The sequence below is a fragment of the Tupaia chinensis genome, unplaced genomic scaffold (assembly GCF_000334495.1).
Source record: "Tupaia chinensis unplaced genomic scaffold, TupChi_1.0 Scaffold000330_1, whole genome shotgun sequence".
NCBI classification, from domain to species: Eukaryota; Metazoa; Chordata; class Mammalia; order Scandentia; family Tupaiidae; genus Tupaia; species Tupaia belangeri.
In genome coordinates this window covers 2898987-2916261 of record NW_006159824.1, presented here as the reverse complement: position 1 = coordinate 2916261, position 17275 = coordinate 2898987, and the positions used below count along the sequence as shown (strand labels likewise).

The 17275-nt window shown below is 43.4% G+C and overlaps 2 protein-coding genes across 4 annotated transcripts in view; one reads left to right on the top strand and one right to left on the bottom strand.

Moving 5' to 3' along the window:
- Positions 1-1950, top strand: part of C1QBP (complement C1q binding protein) — a 12452-nt gene extending 10502 nt beyond the window's left edge. Inside the window, exons 5-7 of the mRNA XM_027773208.1 lie at positions 967-1062; positions 1319-1441; positions 1569-1950. Coding sequence (XP_027629009.1) covers positions 967-1062; positions 1319-1441; positions 1569-1718 — 369 coding nt within the window. The 3' untranslated portion in view covers positions 1719-1950. The remainder of the gene's footprint in view (positions 1-966; positions 1063-1318; positions 1442-1568) is intronic.
- Positions 1951-2028: 78 nt separating this feature from the next.
- RPAIN (RPA interacting protein) lies at positions 2029-17220 on the bottom strand. Of its 3 annotated transcripts, none has more exons than XM_006151880.3 (7): positions 16662-17220; positions 15325-15495; positions 11481-11541; positions 8479-8590; positions 8264-8327; positions 6325-6465; positions 2029-2163 (listed from the first exon to the last, which is right to left on the bottom strand). In XM_006151880.3, exons 1-7 carry the CDS (start codon positions 16740-16742, stop codon positions 2134-2136), a joined length of 660 nt encoding a protein of 219 aa, XP_006151942.1. In that variant the 5' UTR covers positions 16743-17220; the 3' UTR covers positions 2029-2133. The 3 variants fall into 3 exon arrangements, with proteins under 3 accessions (XP_006151942.1, XP_006151943.1, XP_027628998.1); XM_027773197.1 differs by lacking the exon at positions 2029-2163 and adding an exon at positions 7067-7129 and having other exon boundaries at positions 6364-6465; XM_006151881.3 differs by lacking the exons at positions 2029-2163; positions 8264-8327 and having other exon boundaries at positions 6349-6465.
- Between the last annotated feature and the right edge of the window lie 55 nt (positions 17221-17275).

Below are 17275 nucleotides of genomic sequence, written 5' to 3'. Positions count from 1 at the left end.
GGCTATGTGGGAGTCCAGCGACATAGCCATTACGCTAACTGCTGGTCCCAATAATTATTTTCTTTATTTAATTTTATTATTTTTAATTTGAATGGGAGTGTGAGCCAGAAAGCAAGCCACCAGGTCCAGGACTTGAACTGCAATTGGCCATGTGACAGTCCAGGCCCTTAACCACCACACCACCTGCTGGCCCCACCACTATGTTCTTTTAATAAGTAGGATACTAACAGAAGAGAGACACTGTTTATTACTCTGTGTTTTAGATTCTAGTCTCTTCCCCCACCCAAGTTTTTTCGTTTTTGTTATAGGGTAGATGTACTTGCTAGAGAGAGAGACAGACAATGAGAGACAAATCACCCCCCCCCCCAGGGGGGAATGGCCATAAAATCTCTTTTCCATTCTCCTCTTAGGCTTTTTTTTTTTTTTTGAGAGGTTTTTTGCTATAGGGCACGTGCGCTCGCCAGACACAGAGAGAGAGACGTAGAGACAGAAAGCAAGAAATCACCCCCCAGGGGGGATGGTCACGCCGCAATCCCTTCTCCTCCATTCTTCTCTTGGGATCTTGGGCATGCACGCACACACGCCCGGCGTGAGTTTTAAGCCACCGGGTCTGGGACATGAACCATGGTCGACTACGTGGGAATCCAGTGACATAGCCATTACGCTAACTGCTGGTTCCCTCCTCTTAGGCTTTTGGGCACGCATGGCCTGCGTGTTTTTCAAGCCACTCAGTCCAGGACTCAAACAGCAAAGTAGCTGTGTGGGATCAAGCGCCTTAACCTCCATGGTACCTGCTGGCCTAGTCTCCTTTTTTAGGAACATTACAGCCTGAGACAATTATAAAAAATGGAAAAATAATATCTGAACAGTAGTGGCCATCTGACAGTCTAAACTACCGAAGTCTTTGGCTCGGGCAACTGACTCCTTTCTTCAAGGGCATATACTGACTTGTTCTTTTTTCCCTAGCCTGAATTGACATCAACTCCCAATTTTGTGGTTGAAGTTATAAAGAATGATGGCAAGAAAGCCCTTGTGCTGGACTGTCACTATCCAGAGGACGAGGTATGTGGGATACAGTGCTAGCCCATTGGCATCCCTAAGGACAAGGTACCAGAGACCTTCCTGGTCTCTTTTTTCAGATAACCTGACAAGACTTTTCTGGCTTAAACCAACAAAGCAGGGGAAGAGTTGGGGGGAGGGGGAAACACCATTACAACCAGGTGTGTGTCAAGGTGTAAATAAGCCCTTTTCTTTGCATGAGTCTGTTTTGCCCTGGAAAACCCTTCAGTTCCCCCAGGTACTGTTTTTTCCCCCTCAGGTTGGACAAGAAGAGGAGGCTGAAAGTGACATTTTCTCCATCAGGGAAGTTAGCTTCCAAACCAGTGGCGAGTCTGAATGGAAGGACACTAATTATACACTCAACACAGATTCCCTGGACTGGGTGAGTACTTAAAAAGATGGTGCTCTTGGTGTTGCAAAGGAAGGGTCCTAGTTCAAGGGCAAAAGCATTTTAGTCAATAAGCATTATAATTACAGACTTCAAAAATTAGTAAATTTTTTCTTTGCAGGCTTTGTACGACCACCTAATGGATTTCCTTGCGGACCGAGGAGTAGACAATACTTTTGCAGATGAGTTGGTGGAACTCAGCACGGCCCTAGAGCACCAAGAGTATATTACTTTTCTTGAAGATCTCAAAAGTTTTGTTAAGAGCCAGTAAAGCAGAGACACTGAAAGCCTCAATTTATGGCAGGCTTCAGCCAGTGAACAAAACCTACTCTGATGCCAGACGCGTGCTTTGAAGTTACTAAATATCATGGGAAGAAAGAGCAAATTTAAATTATTTCCTGCTGCATTCTTATTTACAATTCATTTGTTTTTCTGTATAAATCTATTATTTCTAGATTTTTGTATGACAATGATGGACAATAAAATTGGTTTATCTCCTCCAAGGATAGGTTCTTTTCTATCTCTGTACCATCTCCTTCAGCCTATACCACAAAATACCAACAGCAGAGATGTTTGAAAAGTTTTTTTTTTTTTTAATACAAAACAGATTATATAGGTTTATATACACAAAGCTCCTGAGGGGGAATGGATTGTTTTCAGCCCAGTAGGTGAAGTCCATGCTAGTTCTAGATGATCACAGCCCAAGTATCACAAGCCTGAATATAAAGAGAAAAAAAGTTTGCTTAAGGTGTATTTTATCTAGTCATACAGTTTTCTTGATGTGCAGTTAAAAGCTGATGGGACCAGCAGATGGCATGGCTACGTCAGCGGACTCCCACATGGCTGACCGCAGTTCGAGTCCTAGACCCGGCAGCTTGAAACTTAGGCTGGGTGTGTGTACATGCATGTTTGAGATACTGGGAGAAGAAGGGATTGTGGCATAGCTGTTCCCCTGAGGGGAAATTTCTCACTTTGTCTCTGTCTCTCTGGCAAGCGCAGGCACCCTACAGCAAAAATCTTTCAAGAAACAAAAAAAGTTGAAATCACCAATTTAAACTACAATTAGAGTTCTTACACATTAGGTCATGCTGAGTTCAGTTCCTATTTTTTTTTTAATTTATTATTGAAGTTTGCTATTGGGCACATGTACTTTACAGAAAGGCAAAGTGAGAAAGCAAGCCACCAGGTCTAGGACTCAAACTGTGGTAAGCCATGTGGGAGTCTGGGTCTTTGACCATGCTACCTGCTGGCCCCAGGTTCAGTTACTATTAAGAACTAGGTCAGTGGAGTAGTTTGTCCAAAGGCCACTTATGACCTCTGCTCTTAGGCTTTGCTAGATTTCTGCCCTACAGCCTTCTAATGACTATCTTGGGTACCACCAGCAGCAATGTGGTTGTCAAGATCAAATTCTGGAGACAACTAATCAAATAGTCTCACCCTCAGGAAGCCAATGACCAGGAACATTTTTAATACTCTTAAGAGCTTGGAGTTTTCACAGCCTGCAGGGGGTGAGTCTTCCATTTCAATACAAGAGTCAACCAGGCATGAGTCACGGGAGGGAGATATGAATCAGTGCTCACTAGGCAGAAATGGCTTGAAGGCCCTTAATCCTACCATATCTTACCTTGATCCTCCTTAAGACTGGTAAGCACCTATGAGTGTAAAACCAGCTCCTGATTCCTTGAGGGCTCGGCCTCACACTATTGTCCTTAACCTTGACTCTTTCTACTTCCATAGACAATATATTTGGCTTTCTCTGAAAGACACAGACCTGCTGACAGATGGTTTAGCACATTTCCATTCCTATGACCACCCTCAGACCACTGTCCCATCTTGGATATTACAGGTCCTTGTTACATATCAGCACCTTTCACAACCCACACCTATCTTCCACCTTGTCTCCAACATTGCTGTTGAAGGGATGAACTCACTAGATCTTAACAGACCTTGATTTTTCCTTACTGGAAACCAAAAGTCTAGTACATGGGAACTTGAGAGCATTCCTAATGTCTACCTTTCAAAATGTTGAACTTGGGTCAGCAGGTAGCATGGAAATTAAGGCACTGGACACCACATGGCCAACTGCTTAGTTCAAATCCTGAAACTGAGGGTGTAAAAACCATTCAGGGCACATGTGTGCACACCCAAGATCCAAGAGACGGGACTGTGGCATGGCTATCCATCCTCGGAGGTGACTTCTCAGTGTCTGTCACTGACAAGTACATGTGCCCTATAGCAAAAATAAAACAAATCTCTGGGAGCCTGGTGTGTTCAATTTTGTCCCTCTTTCTGTTCCTCATCTTTGCTGTGGCCAGCCTTACCAAACTAGCATCTCCCTGCCCACCCTGGTGCCAGCATCGTCGATGATGTTTCCCTAAGACTGCTGCTGCCTCCCACAGCACTGACCCCTACACCTCCCTATCCCCTAGGCTCACTGCTGTTCTGAGCTGCAGAACACTGAAGGTCAGGTGAGTATGCTGCCCCTCAGGAAAATGCTCAGCAATTACGCAATCCTTCCTATTGCTGTAATTCCCTTTGCCATCCCTTTCAGTACTTGGTCTGAAACTCATTTAAGGAGCTCCACACAAGGAGTTCTAGTTCTGCTACCACTGTAACCTGTACAGGTGACTCTGTTCGCCTTACTCCAAAGGTCGAAGGCATCCACCCTGTACCTTGTCAGCTCATTCATATACTAAACTCATCTGTACAAACATATTAAATACCTATATATGTGCCAAGCACTAGTAATAAAATTAAATGTATGGTTGTCCTCAAGGACAGACATGAACAAGTAACTGCAACACTGTTTTAGGAAACATGACATCAGGTTCAGTGGAAGTTGGAGGGGTCAGAGGAGATTGGCCAATCGTATGTGAGTGGTCAGGTTTTATAAAGTATCCGGCTACTGCACTCAAAAAACACATTTGGGCAATTGCTCAGTGTGCAAAACACAATTGCACATTCATGCAAATGATCCTTGAGTGGAGTGGAAGGAATCAAAGGCATTCAAAACAGAAGACCAAGAGCACAGAGGCCTGAGAAGCACTAACATATTTGAGAATCTGTAGGCAGTTCTGGCTGGCTGGAGCGGATGGGTACATATACCTGTAGCCAACAGGAGGCAGTGATGGGTTTTATGTAAATTATTGTGTATCCTTCCATGCAATCTGAAGGAAAATAAGGTCCTTTCACTAAGACCCAAGCTTAGAGCCTGAAATAGCAGCAATGGAAGCAGAGAGACCTGGGATCCAACACCAGCCCTATCTTTTCATTAGCAATGCAGTTTTGAACAAATTACTTCACTTATCTGAACGTGTTTCCTATTCTAACAAAACTATCTTCTTCCCCTCATGAACCCAATGCTCCAGCTAAGCAGCAAGTGCTATTTTTGTATATGCTCCACACTTTTCTGCCTCTTTACCTTGTTCTTATGTATAAAGACCTTCCACTTGGGACCAGCAGATGGCATAATGGTTAAGTCTGGACTCCCACATGGCTGACCGCAGTTTGAGTCCTGGACTCAGAGGCTTGAAACTCATGCTAAGTGCATGTGCGTGCCTGCTCAAAATCCAGAGAGGAGAATAGATAAAGGATTGCAGCGTGGCAATGCTCTCAGGGGATGATTTCTCATTCTCTGTCTCTGTCTCTCTGGTGAGCACACATGCCCTATAGCAAAAACAAACAAACAAAAACAACTCTAAAAATAAATACATTTAAAAAATGAGTAGAATTCAATACCTTATGGTAGAAATTTGATAAAGGTGAAATGCTTGCTGTGTTACTAGGCAATACTGCTTAAAATTAATACAACTCCTATGGTAAACTGAATTTGAAATGAGAGGGCCATGAAGGAACTTTAAGTACCCAGTAGGAAGCCATGGTTTTGGAAGTCCTGAAGTCTAGTGTGTTTATAATCCCACAGTTTGCCTTGTCTAGAACCTGACAACTGTAATATAAATTATTACATGAGGATTTCAAAAAGTTGGTGGAAAGTGCATATTATTAAAAAACTATTTCAAAATTATTTCTAGCAAAATAAAGCCCTCATATATATATTAGATTGATATCTTTATAAGACATACTAGGTCCTATAGCAAGCTTAAGGTTTCTCACACAGATGGCTCCTATACCCACTTATGTGGTCCTGTTCCTCACACCTGAGTCATCATGCAGAGGGCTGAGTCTAACCCTTGGGCTTCTGTAAAGACTCTCTCTGCCAGAAAAGCCTGATGCTCCCTACTGTGCCCCTTTTCCTGTATTCTTCTGCAAAAGTGATTGCCAGGAAGGCCTTTCTGGATCTTATGGCTATGAACCCAAGACTACTGCTGCCAGTCCAACCAGAACAGGCCATGCAGTCAGGTTTCCCAATTCCAAGACCAATCAATGCTCCTGCCATAATCCCCTGCTGCTTCTCTCTTCCTCTTTCAGAAATGATTGGACTTTTAATTGAAGAGACTTGTGAACGTCACTCTTCTATGCAAATAAATTCCTCAGAGAATAAACTGCATAAACTTACCTGTTTCTTTTTTGAGAGATTTTTGCTATAGGGCGTGTGCGCTCGCCAGACAGACAGAGAGAGACAGAGAGACAGAAAGCGAGAAATCACCCCCCAGGGGGGATGATCACACCGCAATCCCTTCTCCTCCATTCTCCTCTCGGGATATTGGGCATGCACGCACACGCGAACGGTGTGAGTTTAAGCCACTGGGTCCGGGACTCGAACCGCGGTCAACTACGTGGGAGTCCAGCGACATAGCCATTACGCTAACTGCTGGTCCCAACTTACCTGTTTCTAAGTCATTATTTCATTAATGGCTGGGAATAAAACCAACTACTGACCCACTCTTACCACAGGCTGGCTCCCATGAGAGGCTTACCAGACAGCTCATGAGAAGACTGGACTTTTCCTCTGTTCCTTCGGTGACTGAAAATGTAGGTGTGTGAGGACAATGGGTGCTGTGTTCATTTATACGATCCTCTAAACAGGCACGAAGCCTCTGCTCTGTCAAGTCTGGACACTAAAACATAAAATCGTTCAAACACAACCTTATCTCAGTTATTTAGTAGTCCACAGGTTGACAATCCTGATTTCTCATGCCAACCAACATAACTCTGGCTCAGTGTAATGGCTTGATAACTTGGGAGGCTGTTTTTGTTGTTGTCTTGGAGAGGTTTTTGCTGTAGGGCATGTACGCTCACCAGAAAGATAGAGAGACAGAAAAGTCGAGAAATCCCCCACGAGGGGGGAGAGCCACGCTGCAATCCCTTTTCCATTCTCCTCTCGGGATCTTGGGCATGCACGCACACACACCCGGCATGAGTTTAAGCCACAAGGTCCAAGACTCGAACCGCGGTCAACTACATAGGAGTCCAGCAACATAGCCATTATGCCAAGTTGCTGGTCCCAGTAACTTGGAATTTTAAAGACACTCTCAGGCTCATGATTGTACAAAGATCTCTTAACCAATCTCCATTTAACCTCCTCTCCAGATTAACCAATGCTTTTCATTCCTTTTAAAACACACTGACCGCCACTCATGGCACAAAGAACAGCAGAGCTAGCATGTTACTTTCTAGCCTCACTTTGCTTCTACCCCCACCATCTGAGCACATCCTTACCAAGCACCAGCGGAGTTTTTCTCCCATATCTGTTCATGAGTTCCTTAATGATGGAGATATTTTCTGAAAAATACATCCTTAGGTAATTTCTAAGTTGTGCGAATATCATGGACTGTACTTACACAAAGCTGGATGATACAGCCTATCACACACCTAGGCTAGCCTGTATGCTCCTTATGAGGCCGCAATCATACATGTGGTCGGTCACTCATTGACTGAAACATCGTTGCAGCCACATGACTGCACACATTATGTAAATGATACAGGGGAATGAAAATAATGTTTGTTTTTATAATAATAAGCAGAAAGTTTAGGAAACACTAAAAAAGAGGAGTGCCTTAAAAATAAAAAAGAGCTGTTGAATTAAGTAAAGATGAGGAGGAAAAAGCCCTAAATTTATATACTCACCCTCTTGATTCAATTTATAGAAATGAAACTAGAATCGGGGCCGGCAGGTTGGCTTAGTGGTTAAGGGCACTGGACTCCCACAGGTTCAAATCTCGGACCTGGCAGCTTGCCTTCTTACTTTCTCTCTCTCTCCCTATCTATCTAACTCTCTCTCTTTCACTCTGTCCCTCTCTGGTCAAATTAAAATAAATAAATAAATGAATTAATTAATTAATAAAGTTCAAGAAAATAATTCTTTAAAAACAAAAAAACAAACAAACTAGAAATCTTCGGACTATGTATTATACAAGTTGTTTATGTAAAATGATGACTCGGCTCTCTAATCAGCAGAGCCCCTAACAAAAGAGTGACATGTAAATTTATATGTCTGAAACTTACCACAAAATGTTTCATTTTTATAATCTGGCACTTCAACTGCTCAGGTAACTGATAAATTTGCAATCCCTGTCATGTCAGATATCAGGGCTTCTATAATTTAAGGGCACTGAAGTTTAAATTTTGAATATTGATGTGTCTTCATAGACAAAAAAACTTCATGGAAGATCAGAATCAGTTGTTTCCAATGCTAAACTGGGCTCTTACAGAGACTTTAAGCAGTGGTGGCTCTCCAGTACGGTAAACCCCTAATTTGTTGTGTTTGCCAATCACCATGGCTAATCTGAAGCTAGCGATGTGACATCGTGCACACAAAATTGGAAGAGATGTGCACAGAGAAAACACTGGAGGTTCTTCAAGAAACTACAAACATGTGGGAAGAGGTGGTCCAATGTCTGTGCGTGGAACACTTACATGAGATGGGATATACAGGCCACACTGACACACAACCACACCGCCTGTTATTCTCAGGTTGCACCTAGAAACAAAATTAGGATCCCAGAGCACTGTGGCCACTAGATCTAGATCCCCAAACTTTTTAGCCAACAGATTTGTATGAGAGGAAATTCCACTCACCTTGGAGTGGGGGAGGGAACCAATAATGCTGAAAAGGTTTTGAAAACTCTTACTTTGTACACACAGGACAGATGAGGGGGTTTGCTTCCCACTCAGCCAGCATGATGCTCAGACATTTTTCGTCAAACTGCAAGCTCTTCTCATACTCGCTGATGATGGATTGTTCTATAAAGCAAAATGCAGGTGAGTGCTCCACATGGATGCCTGGTATTTAATGCTAAGTTTCCCCTCCAAAGGCTTCTTTCACCTGGAGGGAAGATTTGGGCAAAATTGTGCCCCAAATCACTGGTATTTACTGCTCCCTCAGACTAGCTTCCTCTTATTGTCCCCTCCTTGGGAGCAGAGATGAAGTAATCTAAGGACAAAGAGACAACCTTCACCGTCTCTGGAGGTCACAGGAGCAGAGATATAGAATGTCCCAGTCCCAGAGACAAATGGAGAAAGCTGACACAGAACATTTACTTCTGACGCCAGGCCCATCCTGCTGAGTCTAAAGTTATCTGTTTCTCAGTGTCTGTATACTTGGAATCTACCTTGTTCAGAATCTGCGTTTGCTCATTAGGCAAACGTGCAACAGAGCCTAATATGTGCCAGACACGTGGATACAAAGATATCAAAGACTGTCTTGTCCTTGATGAGCTCAGTCTAGGCAAACTACAGTCAGACTCACTTGCTTAAATAGGACTTAAAACTGCTTTTCCATTGCAACAGCAGGGTTGAGTAGTTGTGCCAGAGTGCACATCAACCAAAAAGTCTAAAATATTTACCAGCAAATTTATTTAACAGAAAGTTTGCCAGCCCCTACTTTAATTTAATTATTTATTTCTTCCATGAGAGACAGAAAAAGACAGACACTTATAACACAGTCTTCACATCAACCTAGGACTTTCCCACATGGCTTCAGCTTCACAGACACTATGTTCCCACCGAACCACCAGTAGACTGACCCCTGCTCTGAAATGTTCCTTATATAATGCAGCACAACACAATAAACTTAGTACGCTAGATGTTTGAGTTAAATATATTCCAAAAGAACATTTAGTGAGTCCTGTATTTCACCACTTAAGATAGGTTTTATAGGTGAGGGAAGGCTGAATCAATAAAAAACGGTAACTAAACTTAAGGAACTTCCAGCCTAATTGGAACCAACAATAACAGACCACTAACACTTGCACAGTACTCACTATGTGTCAAATGCTATTTTACATACAACTTCAAAAAGTTTGTGTAAAGTACACAGTACGTAAAAACTATGGATGGATTCAAAATTTTTGTACCCAAATAAACTCATACTTTAATTTCATTTTTCCACAAACTTTTTTTTTCCCACAAACTTTTGAAGTTCCCTCATATTAGCTTCTTCACCATATATTATTATTATTTCAATGATGAAGAGCCTGGGCCAGCAGGTGGCATGGAGGTCAAGGCAGCTAGATTCTACATGGCTGACTGCACAATACAAGTCCTGACCCTGGCAGCTTGAAGAACATGCCAGGCGCATGTGTGGATGTGCCCAAATTCCAAGGGGAGAATGAAGAAAAAGGGATTGAGGCTTGGCCATACTTCCCGCAGGGTGACTTCTCACTTTCTCTCTCTCTCTCCAGCAAGCACACACACCTATGGCAAAACTTTTGGGGGGGGGAGAAGAAAGATTGGGGGCCACTGGGTGGCATAGTGGTTATGGCATTGGACTCCCACATGGCTGACTAGTTTGAGCCTGGGACTTGGCAGCTTGAAAATCACACCAGGTACATGTGCATGCTTGCCCAAAATCCTAAGAGGAGAAGAGAGAAAAAGGGATTGCAGCATGGCCATCTTCCCCCCTCCCCTGGGATGATTTCTCGCTTTCCCCCTCACTGTGTCTCTCTCTTTCCCCCTCTACACATACTATGGCAAAAACCTTAAAAAAATATATAAAAGATGAAGAACATGAGCCACAGGTAAAGTAAGTGCTCTGCCCAGTGCCATGTAAGGTAAACTGGTTAATCTGAGAGGTGAATCTTGTGCTCTGCCTGGTGCCACATAGGGTAAACTGGTTAATCTGAGAGGTGAATCTTAGTGGTCTGCTCAAGGGTATATACTCTTTTTTTTTTTTTAAGAATTATTTTAACTTCATTTATTATTATTATTATTTTCCAGTTTTGATGAGACAGAGAGAGAGAAAGTGAGAAAGCAAGCCACCAGGTCCAGGACTTGAACTGTTGTCGGCCATGTGGGAGTCCAGTGCCTCCAACTACCACACTGCCTGCCAGCCCGAGTATGTGCTCTTGAATCTCATTAAGAGCAACTATCCATTACTGAAATCTTTCTATATGCCACATGCTGCTCTAAGTTTTCTACATATATTATGTAACTTTTACAAACAATTTATAAAGGAGGTCTATTTATTATCTCTATTTTACAGATGATGAAAATGAACCCTACCCAAGACAAGGCAATGTGGAATAAATTACTTAATTAGGGTCTCAGGAAAGTCATGACGCATTTTGGCATAGAAGAGCAGGAAAATATGTCATGACTTTCCTGATAACCTAATATATAAAATGTTAAATGACCTATACCTCAAGGAGCAGATGCTCATAAGAGAGCTGGCAAAATGGATGGGACATATAGCACTTAACTGGGTGGAGCAAGGGATATAAGGATTGCTGTAAAATGGCAGCTTTGCTATTAACCTATTAATAGAAAGGTGGGATAGCAGAAAAAACATGAGACCTGGATTCACACGATTGATTTTGCTTTTCAGCTGTACCACTTAACTAGCTAAGCGAACTGTCTGAGAATACCACTTTCTGCTGTAATACTATCTTGTACAGTAGTTACAAGGAAAAAAAACCATATCATGGAATGAAAAGTTCTTAGTACAAAGCCTAGCATGCTGGAGACCATTATTATCAGGAAGACAGGGAGCCAAGACTTGAGAGTAAAAACAGAGACTTCTGGACATGTGACTGAAGACAGAGGTAGAGGAGGGGAGTTCAGAACTAGTCCTGATTCAAGGAAAGGTCAGCATCCGAGTAACAACATAGGTAGGAAAGCCTCCTCCCAGGGTTACCTTGTTCAATTAGCTCCTGTTGGATTTCCTCCAGCACAGCCAGGTCCACTGGCTCCTCCAACTGTAGGAGAAAGTGGAACCATCAGAAGTTTGAAGTACCAATCAGACAACACTCCTCACAATAAGTCATATTCGGAGGCTGGCTTCAAGAACTCAGATTTACCTGACAAAATCAGTCAGAATATGCTAAGAACAGGGTAATGTGGTCATGCAGAAAATATCAACAATTGATCAAACTACCAGGGACAAAATTACACTACCAAATTTTGATGTAATCAGATGGGGTAGCAGTTAAGCATATGCTCTTCCAAGGCTGTGATCACAGGAAAGTTCCTAATTGTTCCTAACCTCAGTTTCAGCCTCTGTAAAGGAAGAGTAAAATCTACTTGAGAGTTATTGTGAGCACTAATTATGGTGATGTAAGATAAACATCTGGCATACTGTAGGACAGCAGTTCCCACCCCTTTGGTCTCGAGATGAGTTTTGTGGAAGACAACTTTTCCATGGACCAGGGGTGTGGGACACTGTTTTCAGGATGATTCAAGTGCATTACATTTATTGCACACTTTATTTCTATTATTATTACATTGTAACATAGAAGAAAATAATTATATGGCCAGCAGGTGGTATGGTGGTTAAGGCACTGGATTCCCATATGGTTGACCATGGTTCGCATCTTGGACCTGGTGGTTTGCTTTCTCACTTTCCCTCTCTCTTCCTTTCTGGTGAATATAGCAAATTTTGAAAAATAATAAGTAAAATTAAATAAATGAGTCTTTTAAAATTATACAACTCTCCATAATGTAGTATTTGCAGCTGTTCCACAGAGCCAGCATCACTGCCTCAGCTCCACCTCAGATTACCTCGGATTCTCTTAAGAAGCACGCAACCTAAATTTCTCATGTGTGCAGTTCACAATAGTGTTTGTGCTCCTATAAGAATCTAATGCTGCCACTGATCTGACAGAAGGCAGATTTTAGGTGGTAATATAAGCAAAGGGGAGTAGCTATAAATACAGATGAAGCTTCGCTAGCTCTCCCACTGCTCACTCCTGCTGTATAGCCCAGTTTCTAACAGGAAATGGACCAGTACCAATCTAGCAGTTGGGGAACCCTATTATAGAACACATAGAAGAATTATTTTTATTTATCCTTATTTATGTATTGTAATTTGACCAGAGAGGGAGGGAGAGAGAGAAAGTGAGAAAGCAAGCCCCAGGTCCAAGATTTGAACCACGGTCGGCCATGTGGGAGTCCAGCACTCTTAACCACCATGCCACTTGCCGGCTCCAGTCTCTTGATGGTTTTGATGCAGTTTCCCAAGTTACCTTCCATCGTCTTCACAATACTAACTTTATCTTCTCTATTTTGTAAATATGAAAACTAAAGCTCAAAGAGGCAGAGTGAAGTCAGAGTTAGCAGTGGGGGCTAGACAGTTCAGAGTTTTAATTCAAGGCTCTGCGAAGCTGACTCCCATGGGAGGGTTCACAACAGGAGACCTCCCTCAGAGTGCTAGGTGCATGTAAGCCCATGATCTGGGGCTGGGATGGATTGTAGCATCAGAACTCTGTTAATGGGTGCTGTCTCTCCCTCTGTATTTCTTGCTCATGAAGAAAAACAAACTTTAAAAAGTAAAAAAAAAAAAAAAAAAAGAGTCAATAGTAAAACCAGGATAGAATCTAGAACTCATGACTTCCAACTTAGTGTTCTTCCTGACACTCTGTAAATGGTTTCCTATCCATACCCAGTTCCCAACTCTGGCTGAAATTAGAATCAGAGAGTTCCTGGAGAACTTTGTAAAAAGAGATTCTTAGTCCATGCCTAAGAAGGCAAGAAATGCAATTTATTTCTTTTTAGTTTCATAAGTGATTACAGTGTAATAATGCATCAGAGGTATAATCTGGTTATTTAAGAATCATTAATATAGAAGAGTCTAATGTTAAAAGTAGAAAAGGTGGCCAGACAGTGGCACGGTGGTAAAACATGAAGCTCTGCAAGGTTGACCCACGTGGGTAGATTCTGGGTTAACAACAGGACCAGCAGTTAGCGTAATGGCTGTGTCGCTGGACTCCCATGTAGTCGACCGCGGTCTGCATCCTGGACCCGGTGGCTTAAACTCACGCCGGGTGTGTGAGCGTGCGTGCCCAAGATCCCAAGAGGAGAATGGAGGTGAAGGGACTGTGGCATGGCCATCCCCCCTGGAGAGTGATTTCTCGCTTTCTATCTCTATGTCTCTCTCTGCGCATGTGCCCTATAGCAAAAAAAAAAAAAAAAAAAAAAACCTCTCCAAAAAAAGAAAAAAAAAAGATTCTGGATTAACATCAAGAGACTTCTCTGGGGATCCCTAGATGGCAAAATGATTAAATTACTGGACTTATACATGGCCAATGACAGTATGAGTTCTGGACCTGGCAGCTTGAAACTCACACCAGACACATGTGCTTGTGTGCCCAAAATCCCAAGAGGAGAATGGAAAAAAGATTGCTGTGAGGCCATCCCCTCTAGGGGTGATTTCTCACTTTCTGTCTCTTTCTGTCTGTCTGGCGAGTGCACATGCCCTATAACAAAAATCTCTCTGGAAAAAAAAAAAAAAAGAGAAAGACCTCTCTGAGTACACCAGGCTCAGGCATGCCCCTGATCTGTGGCTATCTGAAGCTGGAAGTAGACTGCAGCATCAAGACCTTATTGGGGTGCTGTTGATTTCTCTTACTCATAGAAAAAATAAATAACTAAACTTAAAAAAAGCATAGAAGAGGAGCCAGTAGATGGTGTGGTAGTTAAAGGCACTGGACTCCCACATGGCCAACCATGATTTGAGTCCTGGACCTGGTGGCTTGCTTTCTCTCTCTCTGGTAAAGAGTGAAAATTAATAATAAATAATTCTTTAAAAAAAAAAAAAGCATAGAAGAACTTGAGTTAGTTAAATAATGTTAGAATTCTTTTTTTTTTTTTTTTTAAAAATGTTTGTGGCAATAGGGCATGTGTGCTAGCCAGAGATACAGAAAACAAGAAATTGCCCCCCTGGGGGGGTGGCCACACTGCAATCCCTTCTCCTCCATGCTCCTCTCGGGACCTTGGGCACATATGCACATGTGCCCAGCATGAGTCTGAAGCTGCCGGTCTAGGACTCAAACCGTGGTCAGCTACGTGGAAGTCCAGCAATGTAACCATTATGCTATATGCTGGTCCCAAGAATGTTAGAATTCTTTTTTTTTTTTTTGGAGAGGTTTTTGCTATAGGGCGCATGTGCCACCAGAAACACCAAGAGAGACAGAAAACGAGAAATCACCCCCGGGGATATGGCCACACCGCAATCCCTTCTTCTCCATTCTCCTCGGGATCTTGGGCACACACGCACAGGAGCCTGGCGTTGAGTTTAAGTTACTGGGTCCAGGACTCAAACTGCGGTTGACTACATGGGAGTCCAGCGACGTAGCCATTATGCTAACTGCTGGTCCCAGAATGTTAGAATTCTAATTGGAGGTCTGGGGTAGATGGATGTAGAGGACTTGGGTAAATATGTACAAAGAGGATACAAGAGATGTGGCCTGTGGCCTGGCAGTTAAGGCAGCTGGATCGATATGACCAAATCAGTGATTCAAGTCCCAGATCTAACAGCTTGAGACACATGCTGGGTGGGTGTGTTCATCGGTACCCCAAATTCTGACAGGATGGAAAAATGGAAAAGGGACTGTGGTCTGACCATTTCCCATAGGAGGAGCTTTCTCCCTCTCCCTGGTAAGCACAAAGCACCCTGCGGCAAAATTTTAGAAGAGGGATTGAACAGGACACTAGGAGTTTTTGATGGCATAACCCCTCCCTGAAAACACATATTGCAGCTAGACCTGAGTCCACGCCTCTGGACAATTCTCCACTGACTGCAAAGCATTCCACTCTTCTTCCATCACTTCTTGCACCAAAAAGGAGTTTTGAGCTCTTCCAGGCCTATTGCCTCCAGCCTCACGGTACTTGCTCAAGAGCCTGTCCCGGTTGTTTCTCATTCTCTCCAGGCATCTCTTGGGGGGAGAAAAAGAGCAGAAGAGGAAGAACAGAAGTAATTTCATTTTTTTTAAAAAGAGGGGGTAACCTATAAAAACCTCTTAGATTAGTTGATAAAACATTAAAGGAAATGTACAGACACAAAATTTCAATTATAATTTTACTTATTATTTTTGCATATTTCCCTCCAGTTCTTATCCATGCATAGATAAGTAAAATTGCAATGCTTTGTTCATGTATTTCCAGAATGTCATATTTCATATCCTATCTTCATTACCAGCTTCTTTACAATTGAGTACATAATATTTCAGGATTCACTGTCACATCACAAGACATTTATATTGCTTCCAAATTCTTCCTACTCTATATGTGATTGTGGTAAAAGACTTCCTACACAACAGTGTTTCTCAATTCAGGGCGATTTTGTCCCCTGCAATACATATGCAATGCTTGGAGACACTTTTGGTTGTCACAACTTGACTTGCAGGACTGCTGGCATCTAGTGGGTAGAGGCATGGGATGCTGCTGAATATCCTAAGATGTGTAGATAGCCCTACACATCAACAAAAAAATTACCTCACTCAAAATGTCCAACAGCAAAAATGGAGGCGCCCTGGTGTACACACCCTTTTTAGCATCAGATTATTTTCCTGGGATATATCTACTATTTTAGAGATTCCTGAAGAGATAGGTAATCTTACTTACCAGGGACCATGCTGAGTTTAAAAGAGGCCAGAATTGAGGTGGGGTAAAACTCAGCTAAGACTTAGAAACTTGGGTCTTAAAGTGCCTCAGTTTACTGCTCTGTAGAACAGAAATATTTTCTACCTCACATGATGTACTCATACTAAGGTGCCCACCCACCCAGCAGCAGTAGCTGTTGGTGTTTTTGCAGAGGGGAAAAGGGTTTGGTCATGACGACACTTCAAATTGAAAACAAATCAGAATCCAAAAATGAGCTGATGCGGGCTGATCCAACACCCGGGGTGCCAAAATACGGGAGGTGACGAGGGTTGCCAAAACCTATCACTGGGGGCCTGAGTTCGAGGACCACCTCTACCTCAGCCAGGCACTCCAGGCACCTGCCTTACAACGCAGGGTGGGAAGAAGGCACGGGGGACCGGAGGACCGTGGTCCTCGGAATGGATTAGGGGAGTGACGTCAGCTCGAACGCCACACTCACCTTCCTGAAAGTCTCTTTCCAAGGCGGCGAGCCCACCAGTTTGTACAGAGAGCGGCGCTGAGACCCTGACGGGGCTGCCATCTCTAAGCCGGAGTAGCCGCCAAAAATGCCCTGACGCCTTAGCGCGGGGGGGACTCTGGGAGCTGTAGTTCCTAGGCCCTGGTCTCGCTCAGATCGCAGGTAATTTTGGGAAGTGGTGCTTGACCCGCCGGGCCCAGTCAGAGTCAGATTTTGGGCAACGCAAGGGTAGGCGGCTGAAATAGTAAGATTTGTGAGGTCAACTCAACCTGCATTGAGGGAGTTAAGTCTTGAAGAAACGTTCTGGGCGTCTGGGTTTACCCCGATAGAGGTGTGCAATAGGCGATTGGGCACACGCGTGTCAGTCTCTGCTCCAGGTACCCCCAGCAGCAAGTCTTTTTCTAAATAGGCACCGTTCTATTGACCACCTCGCCGCTTTGGGATTCAGAATAAAGACTGAGCTGACGCTTGGCTTTCCTCAGAAGAGGCGCCTGCCGGATGGGCGGGTTTCCCCTTGCCCCGCCCCTGGCACTCGCAGCGTGCTTCCGGGCCGCCTGCCCTGTGATTGGCCGAGACGGCGGACGGCGGACGGCGGA